General features: G+C 39.3%; 2 protein-coding genes across 3 annotated transcripts in view; one reads left to right on the forward strand and one right to left on the reverse strand.

The window, feature by feature from the left end:
- Positions 1–4,233, forward strand: part of WASHC4 (WASH complex subunit 4) — a 39,818-nt gene extending 35,585 nt beyond the window's left edge. The window contains exon 33 of the mRNA XM_027715094.2: positions 1,006–4,233. Coding sequence (XP_027570895.1) covers positions 1,006–1,073 — 68 coding nt within the window. The 3' untranslated portion in view covers positions 1,074–4,233. The remainder of the gene's footprint in view (positions 1–1,005) is intronic.
- A 36-nt stretch (positions 4,234–4,269) lies between these two features.
- APPL2 (adaptor protein, phosphotyrosine interacting with PH domain and leucine zipper 2) overlaps positions 4,270–18,947 on the reverse strand; it is a 34,169-nt gene continuing 19,491 nt past the window's right edge. Inside the window, exons 8-21 of one of the 2 annotated variants that reach the window (XM_027715100.2) lie at positions 18,257–18,403; positions 15,940–16,022; positions 12,432–12,590; positions 11,071–11,259; positions 10,729–10,771; positions 10,595–10,651; positions 10,394–10,482; positions 9,792–9,944; positions 9,617–9,669; positions 8,162–8,336; positions 7,588–7,624; positions 7,340–7,480; positions 6,621–6,668; positions 4,270–5,812 (exon numbers count right to left, since the gene is read on the reverse strand). In XM_027715100.2, coding sequence (XP_027570901.1) covers positions 5,684–5,812; positions 6,621–6,668; positions 7,340–7,480; positions 7,588–7,624; positions 8,162–8,336; positions 9,617–9,669; positions 9,792–9,944; positions 10,394–10,482; positions 10,595–10,651; positions 10,729–10,771; positions 11,071–11,259; positions 12,432–12,590; positions 15,940–16,022; positions 18,257–18,403 — 1,503 coding nt within the window. In that variant the 3' untranslated portion in view covers positions 4,270–5,683. The remainder of the gene's footprint in view (positions 5,813–6,620; positions 6,669–7,339; positions 7,481–7,587; positions 7,625–8,161; positions 8,337–9,616; positions 9,670–9,791; positions 9,945–10,393; positions 10,483–10,594; positions 10,652–10,728; positions 10,772–11,070; positions 11,260–12,431; positions 12,591–15,939; positions 16,023–18,256; positions 18,404–18,947) is intronic. The other variant, XM_039383519.1, reaches the window with a different exon arrangement.

The raw sequence follows: 18,947 nt of genomic DNA on the forward strand, positions 1-18,947 counted from the left end.
AGCTGTTTTTCAACTTACAGAGGCAGATGATGCAGTTACTATATGTATTCGAATGTTTATGATATGTTTTGTCTCCCATTCAATTATATATTCCAAGGGTAAGATCCTACTTTGTGTTATGGTCTCTTGACTAGGTACCTTGGGTCTCTTGCATTTATTATTCTTGCTTATATATTCTCCCTCATGAATTCTGAAAGATTCTTTTGGGTATGGGAAAATTCTTTCCAAAGAAATCAGTGCTTCTAAGGATGAAGATACAGAAATGCAGTTCAGTCACAAGTTACTTAGAAACTCAGATAGCAGTGTATTAAAAATTGAAGTGGTAGATAATTTCCCACTGTAGTATTATCAAAAGTATAAGTGACCTGTGTGATTACAGTCACTGGAGGAAAAGACCAGTTTTCTTCTGCACTAGGAAAACAGTTTGTAAAGAAAGAAATCTTTTAGCAAGAATTTATATTTGATCATATTCAGTGAAGTTGCTCAAATAATCATTCAACTCAAAAAAAAAAAAAAGCCAAAGAACTCCAAGCATTGTGGTAAGAATAGACATGCTACTCTGGTGTCTGTAGGAAAGCATTCTGTAGAACATCAGTTAGTTAATTATATTTTAGGATGAATAGTCACTGTTGTGATACCTGTTCAGTTCCCCAAGAAATGTGTTTTGTGGTGAGAAAAGCTTGAAACGCATACCAGGGTGGAAAGTTTTGAACGCTGTAATATCTTTGCCTTCTACTGTGACATTGGGACTTGGACTCTGCAAAATGTGTGAGGAAGTATGTGTAACTTCTAGACAAGTACTGCTGACTGAAGAACCTTTCACCCCAAATATAGATTTCTTCTTAGGGCCAGGACCCTTTGTGCTGTAAGGTCACTTTACACATACTGACCATGAAATACTGCATCAAGGGTTGTTATGACATCAGCATAACATATATATGCTAAAGTTTTTTATTGCTTTGATTAAAATGTTAAACATGATCCATGTCTTTTTTATTTTTATAGAAGAATCTGGTAAAGCAAGCAATGGAGATCTTTCCAACTCTACGCCTGCAGAGCCTGTTGTGAAATGACATGGCTGGTACGAGCGGTGATTACTTACTCAAATAACTCCTGTTCTTGTCATCATCAGTAACACTCTGTAGGGGTAAAAGCTCTAGAGTTGATTTACTTGCTTTGTTAAACCCAAGAGAAAATGTACAGTAGTATGCTAGCATCCAGTGAGGCTAGGTCTGTGTTTGTCTATATTCCTTGTAGGAACTCCTATTTTTCAGGAGTTTGCATTATTTACAGCACTTTCTTTAGATTGAAAATAATTATATAAAATGTTGCCCTTGGAGGTAGTTATTTTAAAATGTGCAGATAAAAAAACCCCCTTATTAATTTCTAGATGCATTCTTGCATCTCTAACACAGCATTAAAAAAAAAAAAACACAAACCAACTCACAGGCTGTTTTGTCCAAGATTTGACCTGGTGCATCTCTTCAACCAGAAAACAAATTGAATCAAGATATTGTGTGTATCTGTTGTCCAAAAAAATAATTCAGATGTTATTGTGCAGTCCTGCTGCATTTAATACAGTCACAGATTACACTGTAGATTTAACAGTGTATCTTGTGAATGTATGTTAAATCTATTACACAAAATGGAAGTCCTTACTGCTGTTTTATTCCAAACCCCCTTATTATTACTATAGCTAGTATTTGTACTGTGGAACTAAAGATCCTGTCAGGCATTTATTTTCCCCTGCTGTTTTTACCTCCTTATCAAAAAATGGGAAAACCAGAAAAGTTAACATGACAAATCACTTCTCATTTCATACCGAAGGTCTGATTTGCATCCACAGAAGTAAGGAAATCCAGAGCCAAGACAGAACCACAATCAGCTCTTCCTTTTATGACCAGACACTGTGATGGGTGTCTGTAACTATTAAGTGATCTTACAGTTCATGAATATGTTGTGCCTAATTGCAAGTTTCAGCCTCAATTCTGTATTTCCAGCCTTTGTAGGTCTGTTGTACTGTCTGTGTTGTTCATACAGTCTTACATGCCTCTTTATTAACAATACTTGCACTGCAGGCTCAGAAGCTGCTGAACACTGTGAGAACTCTATATAACATCTGTTCATGCCTGCAAGTAGAGGTTCTAGATTGTGCAAGAGTTACTCAGATTCCTAACTTAAGTAGCTAGACTTAGCTTAAAAGAAAACACAACTTTCATTAAAAGATACAGATGTGTTTTAATCTCCCAGAACATAAAACAATTCTAGGTCTTACTAACTAGAATAACCTACTCTAGGCAGTTTAGTTGAGAATTACCCTTGGGTTTTTTTTTTTTTTGGCACTATTAACTGTGTTTTTAGACCATACTTGCTTTAATACTTGTTTTAATGGCTCAAATTGTTCCACCCACTCTCGGGAACCACACTGGTTAAGACAATTCCTGATGTACTTCTGATTCACCCTTTCCCGCCAGTCACTTCAACATTCAGACAGCAAGGATGAATGTTTTGTCACAACTGGAAAGACCAGACTGATATGAAAGTTCCATTTGTTGGTTCTGAAAACATGACAGAGAAGCTTCCTGGACTGTTAAAATCAGCTGGGCTCATTAAAGTTTGTTTTTTTTTTAATTCATTATAACTGCCCTAAAGAATGCTGCATTACTTGATTTATATTTTTGCTTTTTTTTTTACTTTGATACAGTTTTGTTCTTTTTTAATTTGTGTACATTTTCTTTTTTGACCAAACTGTGCCCGCACTGAACACTCAGTAGCACTGCCGAGATCAGCATTCTCGCTGCTCATTTCCGTACTGCTGCAGTAGCTGTGCACTTACTTCCATATTCCTCTCTCATCTCAAGTCTTGGAGTGGAATGGCCAAACACTACCTTTCCTTCTTCCACAGCAGTGGCAGAATCACATGCAAGTGGTGTTCATTTCCCCCAGGATGGCCTCACTAGGTAGCTGTGTGCAGTCCAGACAAGACCCACACTCTAATCTGCGCTTGTATTCTCCCTTCTCCATTTTTTTTTTTTTTTGGAAACACACTATCTTGGAAAGGTCAGACTGTTGAACATAAGGTGAACTGAGTATTGTGTTAGTATAGTGGTCAACAAATTAATATGGTTCTAGTGATGGAAATTCTAGAGGAAAGACAGCCTATTTTTATAGAAGCTTGTTCAATCTGGGAGACCTGAATGTATACTCTATGTGGCAAAAACATATACATACACAAATATGTACAGTGATATTAGAGCTATTCTTGCTAATACAGGACTGTAGTTTGTATTTCCTTCTTTCTCTTTGTCATGTAGCAGCATATACATGCAGACTGACTTTCCTCGTGTGAAATACAAGGTGGGTCCCGGGTTTGGATGTCACACATGACACTGAATCGCATTACATCCTTTATTCCCCCCACAAGGATATGGAAGAGGTGCAAAATTCATGCTGTGGTGCTACTACTCTTCTCATTGCTTTTGCCCTCCTGCTCCAGTTACAGGAACAAAATGGACCCTTAACCAGTCATGTGGAGATGAGACGATGGAGCTAAAACAAAATATCCCCCAAACTAAACCAGACATGCTCACTTGAAATTGCCAGGGCTGATGTAAGTGAGGATGATGAGGTGTTGCAGGTACATAAAACACCTCTAGGTCTTTTCCCCTTCAGGATGGGTGGAACAGGCTGAAGGCCAGGCTCCAGCAGGCAGCTGCCACCACTGCCCTCGTGTGTTCAGTCTTGTGACCAGGCTGCTGCATGTGGAAGTGGCAGCAGCTGCTCTGCCAGAGGTCTTGCACCCTCCTTCCCACACGGTGCTGTGCCATTTGTGCCAGGAGCCCCGGGCTGCCTTACCCGTCCCCCTCGCAGGATGATGGCTGGGGGAGCAGAGCACGGACACCCAACTCCCTTCCAGCCCCAAGATCAAGGCCTTTGCAGTGACTGGTGACCAGTAATGGCCCTGGCAGCACCCAGCTGGTCAAACTGCTGGTGCTGAAGGGTAGATTCTGGAGGTCCTAATGCAGTCTGTAACCAGAAGTAAATTTGAGTTTCATCAGAGATCCATCAACAGCTGTTTTCAGCTTCTCAGGTACAAAGGACCAAATGTAATACTTACTCAGTGTTTCCTAACTCATTGTACAAAAGGGTATTTTGTTACTTAAGTCTCTTTGGTTTGTGAGTAGAGAACATGTACATAAAACTGTGTTAATAAATGCAATTTTGAGAACCTTATTCTTAGTGTCTTGAGTAACACCAGGTTAACAGGTGTTAATGTTTTTAATAAGACAGCTTCAACTTTTATTTATAAAGAAGTTTTTGTGTCAGTTACTAACATGTTTCTTCCAGGGTTCTTTTAAACATTCAGTAACCAGTTAAATTAAATTTATTCCACATCAAACACTTTCAAACTGGGATCTTTCAGATACTGTTTCACAGATTCTGCTTATAGAAAATGTACTCTCCTAGTAAGTGACTGAGAAGAGTTAAATTAAGTTTGAGGAGTTTCAGCCATTTTTTCTAGATACCTCATCTTGATTAACACAAACTATGCTACAGATTACACCCATCCCCCCATAACAGCTGTTTGTTTATTTTTGTTTGTTCTTGCAAAGTACACTTGCTCATGTTTTCAGGAAGGAAAAAAATGTAAACTTATTAGCCACAGGTCTCTAGTATCTAATTTCAGGAAGGTACTATGAGACTTGTCAATGCATTGTAGACTTATCTAACATTTTATTGCTCAGTTTCTTAAAACCAAAGATTGCTGGTAGACTCAGCTGTTGCACATCACCACAATGTTAAAAATACAAAGAATTCTTACTATAAAAGTACTTATTTGCCCTACTATTACCATCTCTGGCAACTTAATGTTTAAGAAACCTAACCATAGAAGAACTGTACACAACTAACTTGCCACATTTGTTGACTACTTCTGAGGTTTGCATGTCAGTGGTATTTAGAATAATAAATCAAAGAGGTACATTATGTCCATTACTTAATTACAGAATGTGAGTGTGGTCCCCATGAAGATAGGAGCAGGCACTTAGATTTGTTTTGTAAGCTTATTCTAGATGCAATATAAAAATAGATTATATTAATAGGAAAAATTTAGTGTTTAACAAATTGTTTTGTAAATAGGCTAACACAAAATCTTGTTACACTTCAACTAGACTAAAAATAACTTCATCTGAAATAAAGTAGATAGTGCATTTTTAACCTTCATTCAGATGCACATAATCATGCAAACTATGAAAATTGACTACGGTAGGAAAGTTGAGGCCTGATATTTGTTAAAGGAGCTGACAGCTCACACGAATTTCAGTGGAATTGGGGGCTGCTGTGTGTGTGTGAAGAAATGCCATTACCCCTCGGTGGCTGACAGCTGCGCTCTCCTGCCAGCAGCAAGGGGCTTGGGCTGAAACGTTTCCTGAAGATTGTCAGCTTCCCAGACACAGCTACACCCTACACATTCACAAATGCAAAATGCCTGGAAGGCCAGGTCGTGCTGTCGTTCCACTGGAAATCCAGAGGGAACTCTGCTGCAGAGACGCCGTGTGCTCTCCCGCAGGAAAAGAGAAGCTGGCCTTGGGTGTGCGCAGGTGACTGAAAACCAGAGATTCTTGCAAAATGACTCCCTGCTTTTGCTGCTCCCACACAGGCTGCAGGAAGTGACAGGAGCTTTTTATGCCTCTGATTCTTCCCCTCCTTCATGCACAGTGCCATCCTCTTCTGACAGATCATTCAGAAGCATGAACTTTCCATCATTTGTTAATGGCACAGACTTCATTAGCTGAGCTAATGCTTCTGGGTCCTGAAGAAAAAGAAGAGAGGTCAGCAGGCTGCAGCAGCATTTGAGAATACAGGTTTCCCAGTATTTCCAGTACTTCTTCCTAAGGTTTTGCAATTTTTTCTTTTTTTTCTTTTTTTGGACAACCTTTATTCTAAAGATTTGAAACATAAATAATACCTTTTCCTTAGGTAAAGACACCTCTTGGGTACATAAGAAAAAAAATAATTTTGCTCTTTAGTTACTGAAAAGCAAGGAGAAAAATAACTGTCTCAATAATTTATTTGTTATACCCATGGTTATTGCCTGTGACTACAAGCTCATTCCCCCATCCTGTTCTCAAATTTTAGCAGCAAAAATATACAGCAAATATTAATGTATTATTGTCACTTCTATATAGATAAAATGTATCTACAAGGGACAGGATAACTTTGCCATTTGTTGTAAGTGGAAAAACACTTCAATTTTTCATCCCTAAGGGAGGAAAGAATATGAGTTTCTAAAAGTGAAACAGCAATGTGTGTGATTTTACACTTCATCCCAAAGAGTTGGTCTGTTTTCTTGAAGACTTTGCTCACATCTCCCTTTCAAACATGAACAAGTGGATTTGTTCTGAATTTGATTTGGGGCGGCACATTTTATCTCAAGTCGTGCTACTGAGAAATCAAACTGGAGTTTATTTTTGCTGTGTCAAATAATGTCTGCAAATAATGTCTGTGCAAATGTCACATTAGGAGAAGTAGTAGTTCTTTTTTCTTAGTCACACCAGAGGTACCCACAAAGCACACCATGATGTATCAGCACACAGACATGGGGAATGAAACAAACTTACCTTCTGTGCCTCAATAATTTCTTTTCCCAAGCTAATGGCATAGCAAATCTAAAAAGAAGAAATATATGTAACAGTCAGTTTAATTTTGGTTTGGTTTTTTTGCTCCTTAATTAGCACTTAGTCTTAAATCCAGGCCTAAAATAGCAGAGGTGAATACCAATTTGCCATGCTAACTATAGAAAAATAAAACTGTCTTGGATTCAGCTTCAGAGCTCACTGAGGCTGGTAAATCTTTGTACTCTACTCAATTAGTTTTATTCACCAAACTTCATTTCCAAACCTGGGCGAGTGCATGTAAGGCTGGTTCTGTTAAGACAAAAATTCTCCACCCCCTTCCTTATTTCTGTTGTTATGGCATGCAGCAAACACCCCGTGGTGTTAGCACAGCACGGCTGCCTTGTCTTTGAAAGTTTCACAGAGGTACGTGTCTCAACATAGCTGACATTCCTTTTTGTTAGTGCTGCTGCTAGACAATTTCCCCTCTCTCTTAATTCTGGTATTAGCAATCCCATCCTTGCTTCCTTGTTGTACATGCTGCTGCATTATCAGTAAATCTGGTCCGTTTTAGACAAAAGCCATCAAGGGCTTGCATGTTAACGTGTTTTCTTGGCAAGAAATTGAGCTGCTCTTGTTTCTGTAGCACTGTTTCCCAGATGTGTAAGCCAAGAAGCCAAAGACCTGTTTTCTAAATAAAGTATTTTATTAAATGTTATGCAAACCTTTTCCCCTTCTGTGTTGCTCTCAAAAACATACGCGCTCATGGATTCTTCTCCCAGAGTCTCAGTGAGGTGGACCACAAAGCCAATCAGTCGCCTGTTTTCCTGGTGGGCAGCAAACTGTGTCACAGTGGTGAGTTCAAACTGGAAAAGTAAAATTATTTGTTTTAACCAGCATACAGTCTGCTTGGTCAAGGGCATGTGACTGAGTAGTCAGTGGAAAACTGGATTCAGAAAGAAAATCTACTTACACTTGTTCGTGTAACTTGGGTTTGAGGATCTATTAACCTACAATTACATGCAGGGGAAAAAAAAAAAAGAAAATTATTTTAGAGTGATTCTTGGTAATTTCAAGGGGCTTTATGATAGAAGGGGAATCACTATTGCACTTTTACAGGTGAGGAAACACATACAGAATCATATGCTTTATCTGTGATTGGCAAAGTTCAACTCTAGACCCTGACTCTCAGCTGCCTGACATGCACAAGTCAGAGCAGCTTTCTGAATCACTCACTCAGAAAGGATCCTGAGTGCATGGGCTAACACATAATGCAGAGGGACACAAACACAGCCCAGCTAAAGGGAGTCTATCTTTGTGGGGCCTTAGAGCCCCATGGTATCCCCTAGAATTTGGTAGGATGTTCTTACAACTTAGTCAGGAGGATGATTTCTAGATCTTACAGCATAAGAAAAGATACATTTTTTTATAAATAAAGTGACTCTGGGGATCTTGCTTCCTCAAAGAGTGTATGTCTTGGAAAAACAAAACCAAAAATACTCTATTAATCACAAGTTGTATGAAGAGAACAGAATGTTGACACGTACCTCAAGTTCTTGCTGGTGACCATGAGATGGGATTCAGTCATACGGAATATGTTGTGGATGGCACGAGCAGCCAACACTTGTCTCATAGCTTCATAAATCACCTCACACGTGCCATCTGACTGAACAGCCATAGATCCTAAAAACCGAACTACAAACATCTGCTGCAGGAGCGAATCTGGAAGACAAAAGGCATGACTTCCTTCACTGTGCTACTTCAGTTTTCCAGTAACTCAAGTTATGGAATTATTTTATTGACTCTGGAAATTCAGCAGTAAGCCTGTGGTTGGTGACCGTTGCAAGCGATGGCTTCCTGCCATGAGCCACACAGTGCCCTGACCCAGTTTTAAACAGTGCGTGAACAGGCAGCAGTGTGGAGGTGGGGAAGGAAATGATTGCAGTTGCTTGGGAGCTTAAAAGTGTAACTGGTCTTTTTTTATTTATTTGATTAGCTAGTAAAACTCCCTTGCCCATTGTGCTATCAGGTGCACATAAACTGCAAATAAACTGTGATAAATTTATGACTGTGCACAAGCCTTGGCTTCCGTCAAATTAACTCTTAAACTTTAAGCCTTGTACATTCTTCACTTTCATCTGTCCTTCTGACCTTCCATGCAGCTGGGTCCAACGAGGTTTTCATTAAATCCTTCCTTGCTCCTTGACTGTCACTGTAAGACTGACTTACAAGTAAGCAGCCATTATGCAGCAAAGCCATCGTTTGCTCAGGCTCCCTGTACGGCTGGTGGTGAGCAAGGGAAAGTAGGTCCTGCTGAATGTGACTGTTCAAAGGCCACAACAGCTCTGTCTGCACCTTGCAACCCACCTAACTCACAGTGGGACAGCTCATGCAGGGGGAGGGCTCACATCAGTAGGTTCTGCTTTGGTTCTTCTTATGAGTAGTTTTCTCACTGGGCTGTGGGTTCCAGACAGTGCTTGTGACTGGCACAAAGATGAGAACAGCCAGGGCCAAGCCCCACAAGCGCTCAGGGAAGGTCAGAACTGTTGTCTTTCACTGGCATGTCACTGGGAGGAGCTTTATGCTGGGCCTCTGGGAGATTTACACTGTGGATCTCAAAGTGCACATGGGTAAGGAATGGCTACAAAGCAGCCTCGAACTTGAACAGAATTATAACAGAGTACCATCAACCACTTTTCTAAAGAAGTCAAAAGCTACTTTAAAAAAACAAACAAAAAAAGAATGGAAGACAAAAGAAAAGCAAACAAAATCTTTCTGCCTTTAAATAAACCTGATCTGGAATACAGCTTGGACTGAAAAAAGGTGTTTGTTTTCACAGGTAGCACTGTTTAAGAGACTGGCTTCTGAAAGGTAACTACCTTAGCGGTACTCTGGATCTGTTACCACTGCTCTATGGTGTTAGTTGTTTTCCTTATAAGACACTGGGTAGCTGACAGTCTAAAATCCTGACTAATTTTATCTGGGGAAAAAACAGTACTGACCTTCCTCCTCATCTTTGCTGCTGTCTTCAGATTCCCCAAATGGGTTTGCACGCCTATGAAACAAGAATTAAAACTTTAATTACAGATTCTGGTCACCATAAACACATGCTGCAATACCTCATCTTCTCCCCTAAAATCACACTGTTAAAGTGATTGATCACTGTCTCGGCCATACCTGCCGCCTCTATTCTGGTCCAGGAATTCCATGGCAGGCAATACGATATCAAATTGAATTGGTGTTCCAGGAGCAATGAGTTGTGTGGAGTCCTGAATATCACCTGATTCACTGGGAATTATTTTATCATTTTCCATATTCTTTATAGTCTGGCTAAAGTGAAAATGGAAAAGAAAATATGTTTCAATCAGTGACACCCTGCCTTTGCTCTGGAAGGCAGACAAGATTATTCAAAAATCCAAAGCAGGACAGAACCACTATATAATCACAAAAATAAGATATTTTCCTACTGATTTGTTACTGAGACCTCTAATAAGTAATTAATCTCTGGTTGGTTGGTTCGGGTTTTTAGACATAATATTATTTAGGAAAAAAATTAAGTGCTGGTATATTAAACCTGAATGCAGATCAGCTCTGAGTGTGGGCTCACTTTCAGCAATAGGTTACCATTTGTCTCCCTGCCCTACAGTGTCCATATTCACAGCTGTGTTACTCGCAGAGACCTGGACTCGTGTCTACAGGTGTCAGTGACAATCCTGATGTCTTAAGACCAGTGAGGCCCAGACTTGTTAAAATCGCAGACGTGCAAGGGAGAACGTTACCTGGGGTGGTGAACTTCATGTTTTTTCCCCAGGCTGGTAATGGGAGTCACTGCTTGCAGGGCTGTCTGATTCAGCTTGATTGCAGCTGCCTATGAAAACAAGACAGAACAGCTTTTACACACGTACTTTACATTACCATGGAAAGAATAATGGGAAGGCAAGTTGGAAGGAATGGACTGAAAGACAGAAACAAGCTCTTACCTCTGGATTGTCAGTGAGATAGATCTGTCTGGAGATGTTGTTTATAGCACATATCCACTGGAAGGGAAAAATGAAACTGAACTCTTCAAGCTCACTTGTATACAACAGTAACAACATTAAGAAAATATTTTTACCTCCTCATATTCTTTCTTGCTTTCTGCTTGAAGGGTTATACCCCTGGAATATAAGCATAGTGTATAAGCTAAGAGTGGACTCCAAGGCTTATAATAACATCACCAAGCTTTATATCTATTTCCATCAAAGGAACACAAATCATGAATAAGCTGCAACTAAAAGATAACACATGCGCTGTTCAGGCAGTTGTGGGCGAGGATTGGAAGGAACATGCTTTTAATTTGGAAATACCCTTCTGGAAACCCAGAAAAGCTTACTACTACACCAAGCATGTTTTACATAAAAGAGCATCTGAAGGGGTAGGTGTGACTGGCTGTCCTCAAATAAAACCTGTCTCATACGCTTTTCCTGTAGGAGTAGTGATCTGAAAGCAGTATCTTCTGTCTTCGCAGTCTACAGCCATAACAGAGCAGTTGTCCAAGTCCTGAATCAATCCTCCAGCTACTGCTCCCCTGGGCTGACACATCAAGTTGCCACCTTGAGTGAAGAAATACAATCTTTCCCAAGTTGTAGTCACCAGACCTGTTTTACTGAAGAGAAGATGCAGTGATAAAAACTCATTACTATTTAGAAATAACTCCAAACATGTATGAAACTGCAAACATATCTTGACGCTAATCAGAACTTTATGTTCACCCTGGCATTTTTTTAATGATGGATCTCTGTTAAGAAGAAAAAGCAGCACCTGTTCCTAGCAAAGACTAATCCTTAATGAAAGCTGAAGAATTAAATTAATTACAAACATCCAAGTTAAAAACAGTATCTTCTTGTTAAGGAATAAAAGAATATTGAGTAACTGACATAAAATACTATTAAGCTATTTAGTTGATACAGTGGTGATTGGCCAAAGGTTGGACTCAATCTCAGAGATCTTTTCCAACCTAAATGATTCTGTGATTCTGTGAAGCTGGATTAAAAAAGGAAAGATATTTTCAAGCTGAAGAGCAGTATGAGCAATTTCAGCACAGAGAATCATAATTTAAAAAAGGATCTTCTCCAAATAGTATCTCATGACCTCCCTAGCTACAGAGTCCTATTATACTGTAATCCAACTCTTAGAATACTATGAGAAATTAATAAATGTCCACTCACAAAGAAAAAATTATTAGTCAAACAGAAATAAATTGATATTTAATCAATCACATAAACAGGGTTACTATATGCCACCAATATACATAACTCCTACAGAAGCTGATAGAAGATTTCATTTAGAAAATCTGCAGAAGTAACTCCACGTGTGGTAACATTCCAAGTTATGCACTTGCATTGTTCATAAAGCTTTTGTTTATGTAAAAGAGGTCATTTATGAAAACATGTGTTAATTACATAAAATAGCTGTTTATTTTTGTACACACTATGTTTTCTTTAGCCCTAAGATCTGGGAACAATCTGAATCCAGCCCCATCAGTTTCCAATTTTTAGCCACTTTAATGCAGAAAATTATTCCTGTAGGCAAATTCAACCAGAAGTAAACTTCTGTTTTAAGGAAAATAGTCTCAAATGCCTTTAATTTGCTTTAAAATTCTAAAACGCATTTCCAAAGATGACAGAGATACTCAGGGGCTAAAGAGTAGAGCTGCCACAGTGATTCAGGAGCCTCAAAAATCATTGCCTGAGAAGTCTTTATGACCTTAAAAAAAAATAAAAATGTAGCAACTGCTCAGCAACTAAACAAATCAGCAGATAGCAACAATGTTCTTACTTTCTAAGATTAAGGTAGCCAGCCTTCTGGATGAGATTTCTATTGATAGCAGGTGAAGTTACATCAGAATCTGGGGTGTAAACAGATTCATTAAGTGCAATTAAGTCCTGCTGGGATACCCTCATTTTTTCAGCTTCTGCATCCAGCTCTCCCTGTATGCTGAAAAAAAACCAACACAAGAAGAAACCCAAAGCCATCATTAGTCATTTTATACCAGGATAGAGCTAACACCTGGAAGACAAAATGAACAAAAATACCAATTGAGATTATCTTGGAGAGTAGTGCAAAGATAAAGTATAGGCAATGGGTCAGAGGAAATAATTACTCCCATCTGTTCAGCACTTGTGAGACTCTTAACAGGAGTATTGTGTTTAGTTCTGGTGCCCCAGCACGGGAAAGACAGAAACAAAGTCAAGTAAAGAGCCACCAAGATGGCTAAGGGACCAAAACATGTGACATGAGAAGCAGCTGTGAGAATTGCTTTTCAGCCTCATGACATGAAGACTAACAAGGAGGTCTTACAGCCAGCTTAACTACTTGATGGGATGGTATGCAGCAGATGGAGCTAGACCCTTCTTGAAGGTGTGCAGTGACAGGATGAGAGGCAACGGACACAAGCTATCACCAGATACTGTGTGTGCCACGTGTGAGAGAGAGTCAGAGATGGATACTCAAAACCTGACTGGACACAGTACTGATCGCTCTGCCCTAACTGACTCTGCTCTCAGCAGGAGAATGGACTAGATGACCTCTCAAGGTTCATACTGCAGCAGCTGTTCTTTGACTGTCATAAAAACAATACTAGCAAATATTTTATTTCTTTCTTAACTTTTCCAAACTTGAGGAGTTATTAACTGTATCCAGGCTAGGATACCTATTAGGAAAACTCATGGGTGAGAACATAAGGATACTTGCCATTCCATACCTTAGAAAGTCATTTACACCTGCAGCTATGCCATAAGTAATTTTCTCCCTATTTCCTGCCCAAGTGTTTAAACCTTTTGAAGAACATGAGCACAAAACATAAGGTGTACACAGCAAGACCAGAGATCCACATAAGTCCACTATCCTGTCTCTGACAGTGACAAGAAGACTGGAAAAGGGCGAGCCAAGGAGGTATGATTCTTCCCCTGCTCTCCTCCTCTATACTCTTCTGTAGAAGTTGATGATATCCTGTAACTGTTGAAGGAATCTAGAGACACAGTACTGCATTTAGGTCAGCACTAAGCAGTGTCTGACTGGCCAGATGAAGAGCTAACTTGTATCATGGTGTTAGTCTGTTTCATGTTAGCTTATTTGAGGCTTTTCCATATTTTGAGAAAGCTGAGACTTCCTAAGCTCCCACATCACTTCCAAAATGAGACCGAGTGCTTCTTGCCAACTAGCCAAGTCACATGAGAGGGTGAGTTATAAAGGCTGAGTAATAACATCAGATCTGAAATATTTTAGACCATATTTTGCAAGCCAGTGCCTTTGAACTCTATCACTGTATGTCAGAATAAGAATTATTTAAATTCCATTTTTAAATAAAATGGAACTGTGCTGTCAGTTTTTACCTAAGTGCTACTTCAATGAATCTTTTGATCAGTTATTTTTGTTGCACCAGAAAATGCTTTTGACAGAACTTCCCCGGCATCTTCATGGTTCCCGAGACCAGCTTCCTCTTCCTAAGATGTGTTAATCCAATCTCCAAGGCAGAAAGGAGAGAAAAGCTGACAATTATGAAGTTATATCCATCTGTGGCAATTAGGCCAACTGGTTACTGAAAATATGTTAGTGATCTCTCTCCTGTGTTTTCACACTGTTAGCAATATTCACTGAATAAATGAAAATGCTTTTAAATATGAAGACTCTTTCACAATGAGCTTAAACAGATGCAAGACCACACTACCACTGAAATTCTGTAGCTGCACAAAGGGTTGCATCTGCTTCTTGTTCCAAGAGAACAAATCTGACAAATGGAAAGCTTTTAGCTTGATTAGCAAGCAGATCTGACTCACTGAGGCCTTGTGATCCCCAGCACTAAAAGAGGAGAGGAGTGGGCAGCACAGTTTTCAGTGGCTGTGTAATCTGCAGTCGTGGAACCACATCCTGTGTCAGTGATTGCTACGCTGCACACTGACACTCAGAATTTTACAAGATTCTCTTTCAATTTTTCCAAAGATGTCACACTCCTGCACTAGTTACATTTGAGTTGTACTTTCAAGCTTTACTGTGTGACAGACTTAAAACACAAAAAAACAGACTCAGCAAAATAACTGAGTAGACTATTTTTGCTGTACTGCATTTACTACCGTACATTATCCAGAAATCAAATCCATCAGGCTTTGGAAAACAAGGGCTTATTCTATGGTGAGGATCCAATGGCAGGATCCTCACTATGCCTGTGAGACACGAGGAAGATGCTCTAGATTTACTAAACAAAGGGCACTATTTCAATGGAGTTTAAAATCTGTCTTCCAGTCTCCAAAAATGCTGCACAGGCTGTAGAGGGATTTATTTCAGAAATGAGCATGCAAAGATATATAAACAAGATACATAAAAGAACAGAAAGTAAAGAATCTTTTAGTAAAGAATCTACTATACAGAGCAATTATTTATAACACAATTCTCAAATTAACAAGCATGCATTATTTAAAATGCCATCAGAGTCAGAATAACTGATGATTTGGCTGCAGTTTGATATGAAAGGTATGAAGCAATAAAGTCAAGGTCTCAGTTGGGACTAGGTGCTCTTTTAAGGTCCACTCCAAACCCTTAACATTCTATGATTCTATGATTAATGTTCTCTCTATTATGATTACATTTTAAATGTAAAGTTTACATTTACAGAGACTTAGTTCTAAAGAAAATGTCAATCTTCACTGCAAGTAGAAGTGTAGGGGAAGTGTAAGAAAAAAACATCACAAAATTAGGAGTACAAAAGCAGGGCAGTTTATTGAAATTAGGACTTGGCCAAACCAGGTTGGATCCAGTGGACTAATACAGCTTACACTGGATGCAATGAATATGTTCCCTAGAGTGAGGAGTTTTGTTTCCCTTGTGTAGCTACAAAACACACTCTAGGCCCTAAATCCTTCTTTGAGAGGTTAATGGATTATTGTTACAGTACTATTATAGAGGATCCAATAAGTATAAATACCTCTAATTCAGAAAGCACTTTAGGTCTATTATATTAACTCTGTTAACCCATTTGTAGCTCAAATTCCATACTTTTGTACTTATGAAGAGACACAGGGATGTAAGAAAGCGTGTGAACACTTACATAGTTCCTGGCTATACTGTAACAGTTCTCTCTGTAGTGTACTGACAGCATTTTCCTTTCCAGGTACAAATGTATCTCCTTTCTACCCACTGCTGTAACAAAATATACCCAACAGTGCAATGCAAGCATGGAAGGAATCTCATAAGAAAGAAACAGAGACACCCTCAGTTAGTGTGCTGAAGGTTAGAGAACTACTGCTCAGAATCCAGTGGAAGACGAAAGGAAACAAAAGTACCAGATTACCTTTGAACCATGTCTGAAACAGATGACAAAAAGCTGTCCATTCTTTTGGAAAACATCTCTGCTCCTTTCTTAAAGAAGTTGATCTGAAAAATACCAAAAAAAAAAAAAAAAAGACACTTGAAGATCTCTTGGCTTTGGCAGACAAGTAACAGATTGTGGGGAGTGTTCACAGCAATCCCACGATGACGGATACTTTTGGCAGGCAATCAAACACATGGTCAAACAGCTGCGTTGCCTTTCTTTGTGCTTCCCACTTTTGCAGCTTTCCACCCTTTCACACACAGATAAGCTGTTGGCTGCTGACAGGTATGTTTCCAATGAACTTTCTAAATGACTGAAATAAGGGAATGGGTAGCTTCTCCCATATTATCACTGTGCAGAATTGGGTCTTGTGGTGTTATGAGCTGCTGTGTGCAATGCCACCATATTAAAGGAAATGGGACACAAAGCATCCATCAAGTTTCACTAGTCCAATCTGGACTACCAACTCCAACATGAAAATCTTTTAAGTGCTACAGCAAAGTCAGTCAGGAAAGTGATGAAGTAGTAGTAGCTGCGCTAGCAGAAGCCTCCAAGGCAATTGGTTATATCGGCTACAGATTTACCATGGGTTTTGTTCTACTGAAGGAGCTAAAAAAAGCTACTATGGTCAAAGTGCACATTTTGTGACAGAAGATTAATTCTCTTAGCTGGTATGGCTCAGCAAGTATGCAACAGCAGCAAAGTACTCAGTGTAGACTTGACCTTGGATTACCTGCTGTGGGGCACACAGTCATCATTAGGGCCTACTGGCAACCGAGTGAAACATGAACACAGCTGGCATATGTGTGCGATGAATTAGGTTTAAAAAATATTAAAAAAAAAAATCAGTGAACTACCCTGAAAAGAGATGGAAAAGCAAATTCTTGGATGTTAAGCAATTTATTTGCTATTTCATCCACTTTTACTTGTGATTTACTCCCTTTCCCTAACCTTCCTCTTACCTGTAACTCCGACTTCTGCAACTGTGTTATTGACCACAGGCTCCCTTTACAGGCAAAGGAGAGAAGTCATGCCCTCCTGAAGAACAATTCACCTATTTTATTTCTGAAGCCTAGTTCAGGAGGAAGAGTTCTAAATCCCACTGATGATAGACCGACATGCCTAGCTCACACATTGATGTCAGTTTTCAGTCAAATGAACCCTGTATTAGCCACTTCTTCCACAAATTCCTTACAGACTACTCATTTGTTGGAAATGTGAAATAGGAGACATGTTTTGAGTAATTAATGAAAAAAATATATGCTTGGGATGAAGGGCAGTTCACAATATTTAAGCACCAATATGAACTGGCTTCTGGTTACTGAGTCATTCCCATGACAACCTGAGACTTTCCTGTATAAAGCACTGAGATACAGCAGTTCTGTCAGACAAAGTACAGGGAAAGTAAGTTCTGTTTGACTTCCAGTAAAGGAAACCAATGCAGTTCTTTCACTTAGGATGATTGCAGCAGAGAAGCAGTGTGAACTCCCATGGTGGGGAAAGTGACTGAATCCTCATTTTCCACCTGTTTCAAATGGGGCACATGATCTGCAAAGGACAGGACAATGGAGATGATGATGATCCACATTACAGTCCCAAACAGAGCACTGCATCCATTTTTCCTGTTTCATAGCCTGTTTCTCATTTTCCCAATGCTTTCTTTCATCAGTGTCAAAGCACAAAAGACCCTTAAAATGGGTGATAATGAGAATCAAATGCTGTGAAAATACTGGTCCTCCTGACATCCCAGAGAGTCAGTTTACCAGTATTACTACATTTTACAGACTTGAGAAATGCTCCATCAAATTACTGGTAGGATAAAAATTAGAAAAATGTTTTGCCAGCCTTCTGCTCAATCCCCTCTACTGTTCTGTCCTTCAAGTTCTCCAGAGCATGCTCTGTTCCCTATCGTGTACACTCCTCATCAGTATGCCGAACATTATGTGCCAGGAAGGGAACTGCTACATAGGAGAATTTGTGCAGAGTAAACAGTGGAAGTAAATGCTACTGCACTGATAGCTTAGCTGTGAAAAAACTAACCCCAGGATGATTTTGCATATAAGCGTACTGGATGTTTTTCATTGGTGTCTTTCCTGAATATTTAAGCATTCATCTATCTGCCACAAATAAAATCAGTTGTTAAAATCTAGGCAAGCTGAAGACAAGTTGTTTTCCTCCTCTCCCCCCAACATACACCTTGTTATAATTTGTCAGTTCTCACAATAAATCCTGAGTTACAATATTCTACTTTTCCCAGGAACATGTCTAAGTGATATGGATGCTTTACTGTCCATACCTGTCCTCGTGTATATCCTAGCATAGGTTCCATCATTGCCACTCTCTTCCTGTACTGCAGAGCATTCAGGGCACAGTAATATTGCAGGGATGAAAGGTGCTGCTTTCTTCTTGCATTTGCCACTTCTTTTGCCACTTCTGCCTTAAGCTGAATAAAAATTAAGAGGTTGACAAAGTGTTACTGTGTATATGGATATATTTAGTGATTATTTTCAATTTATCTTTAAGTAATTCTTATTACGGAACTTTTCCAGGTTAAAAGGAAGGATGAGAAACAAAAAAAGCAAATCCAAACCCCAAAGTAAGTACTTCAAACCCTTCTCTGTCAAGATACTTAAGCTTTTGGGGAGCCCCAGTGACTACAAACTATGTAACAACGACAAGTAAAAATATGGATCTGATCTCTCTGCAAGAAATTTATTTGCAGCTGAGATCACAACACAAATCTGCAAGTGCAGAAATCAGAGATGAATAATTCACCATATGCTATGTCACATTTTGTTCTGTAATGCATTACCTTACAAGGACCATCCTGTAGAACTGATTCACTCTTGGGATAGGGCCAGTCACATGCTTTTTGGCATAAAGGGATGTATTTTGCAATAGTGGTCCAGTGGGCAAAGAAGAAGAAATGTAGAACAATCCCACCAACAGAGTTAAGAGGAATGACAGTCCACAACAGGGAAATTTAA

Source organism: Pipra filicauda, unplaced genomic scaffold (genome assembly GCF_003945595.2).
Source record: "Pipra filicauda isolate LSUMZ 115617 unplaced genomic scaffold, ASM394559v2 scaffold313_size859762_pilon, whole genome shotgun sequence".
NCBI lineage: Eukaryota > Metazoa > Chordata > Aves > Passeriformes > Pipridae > Pipra > Pipra filicauda.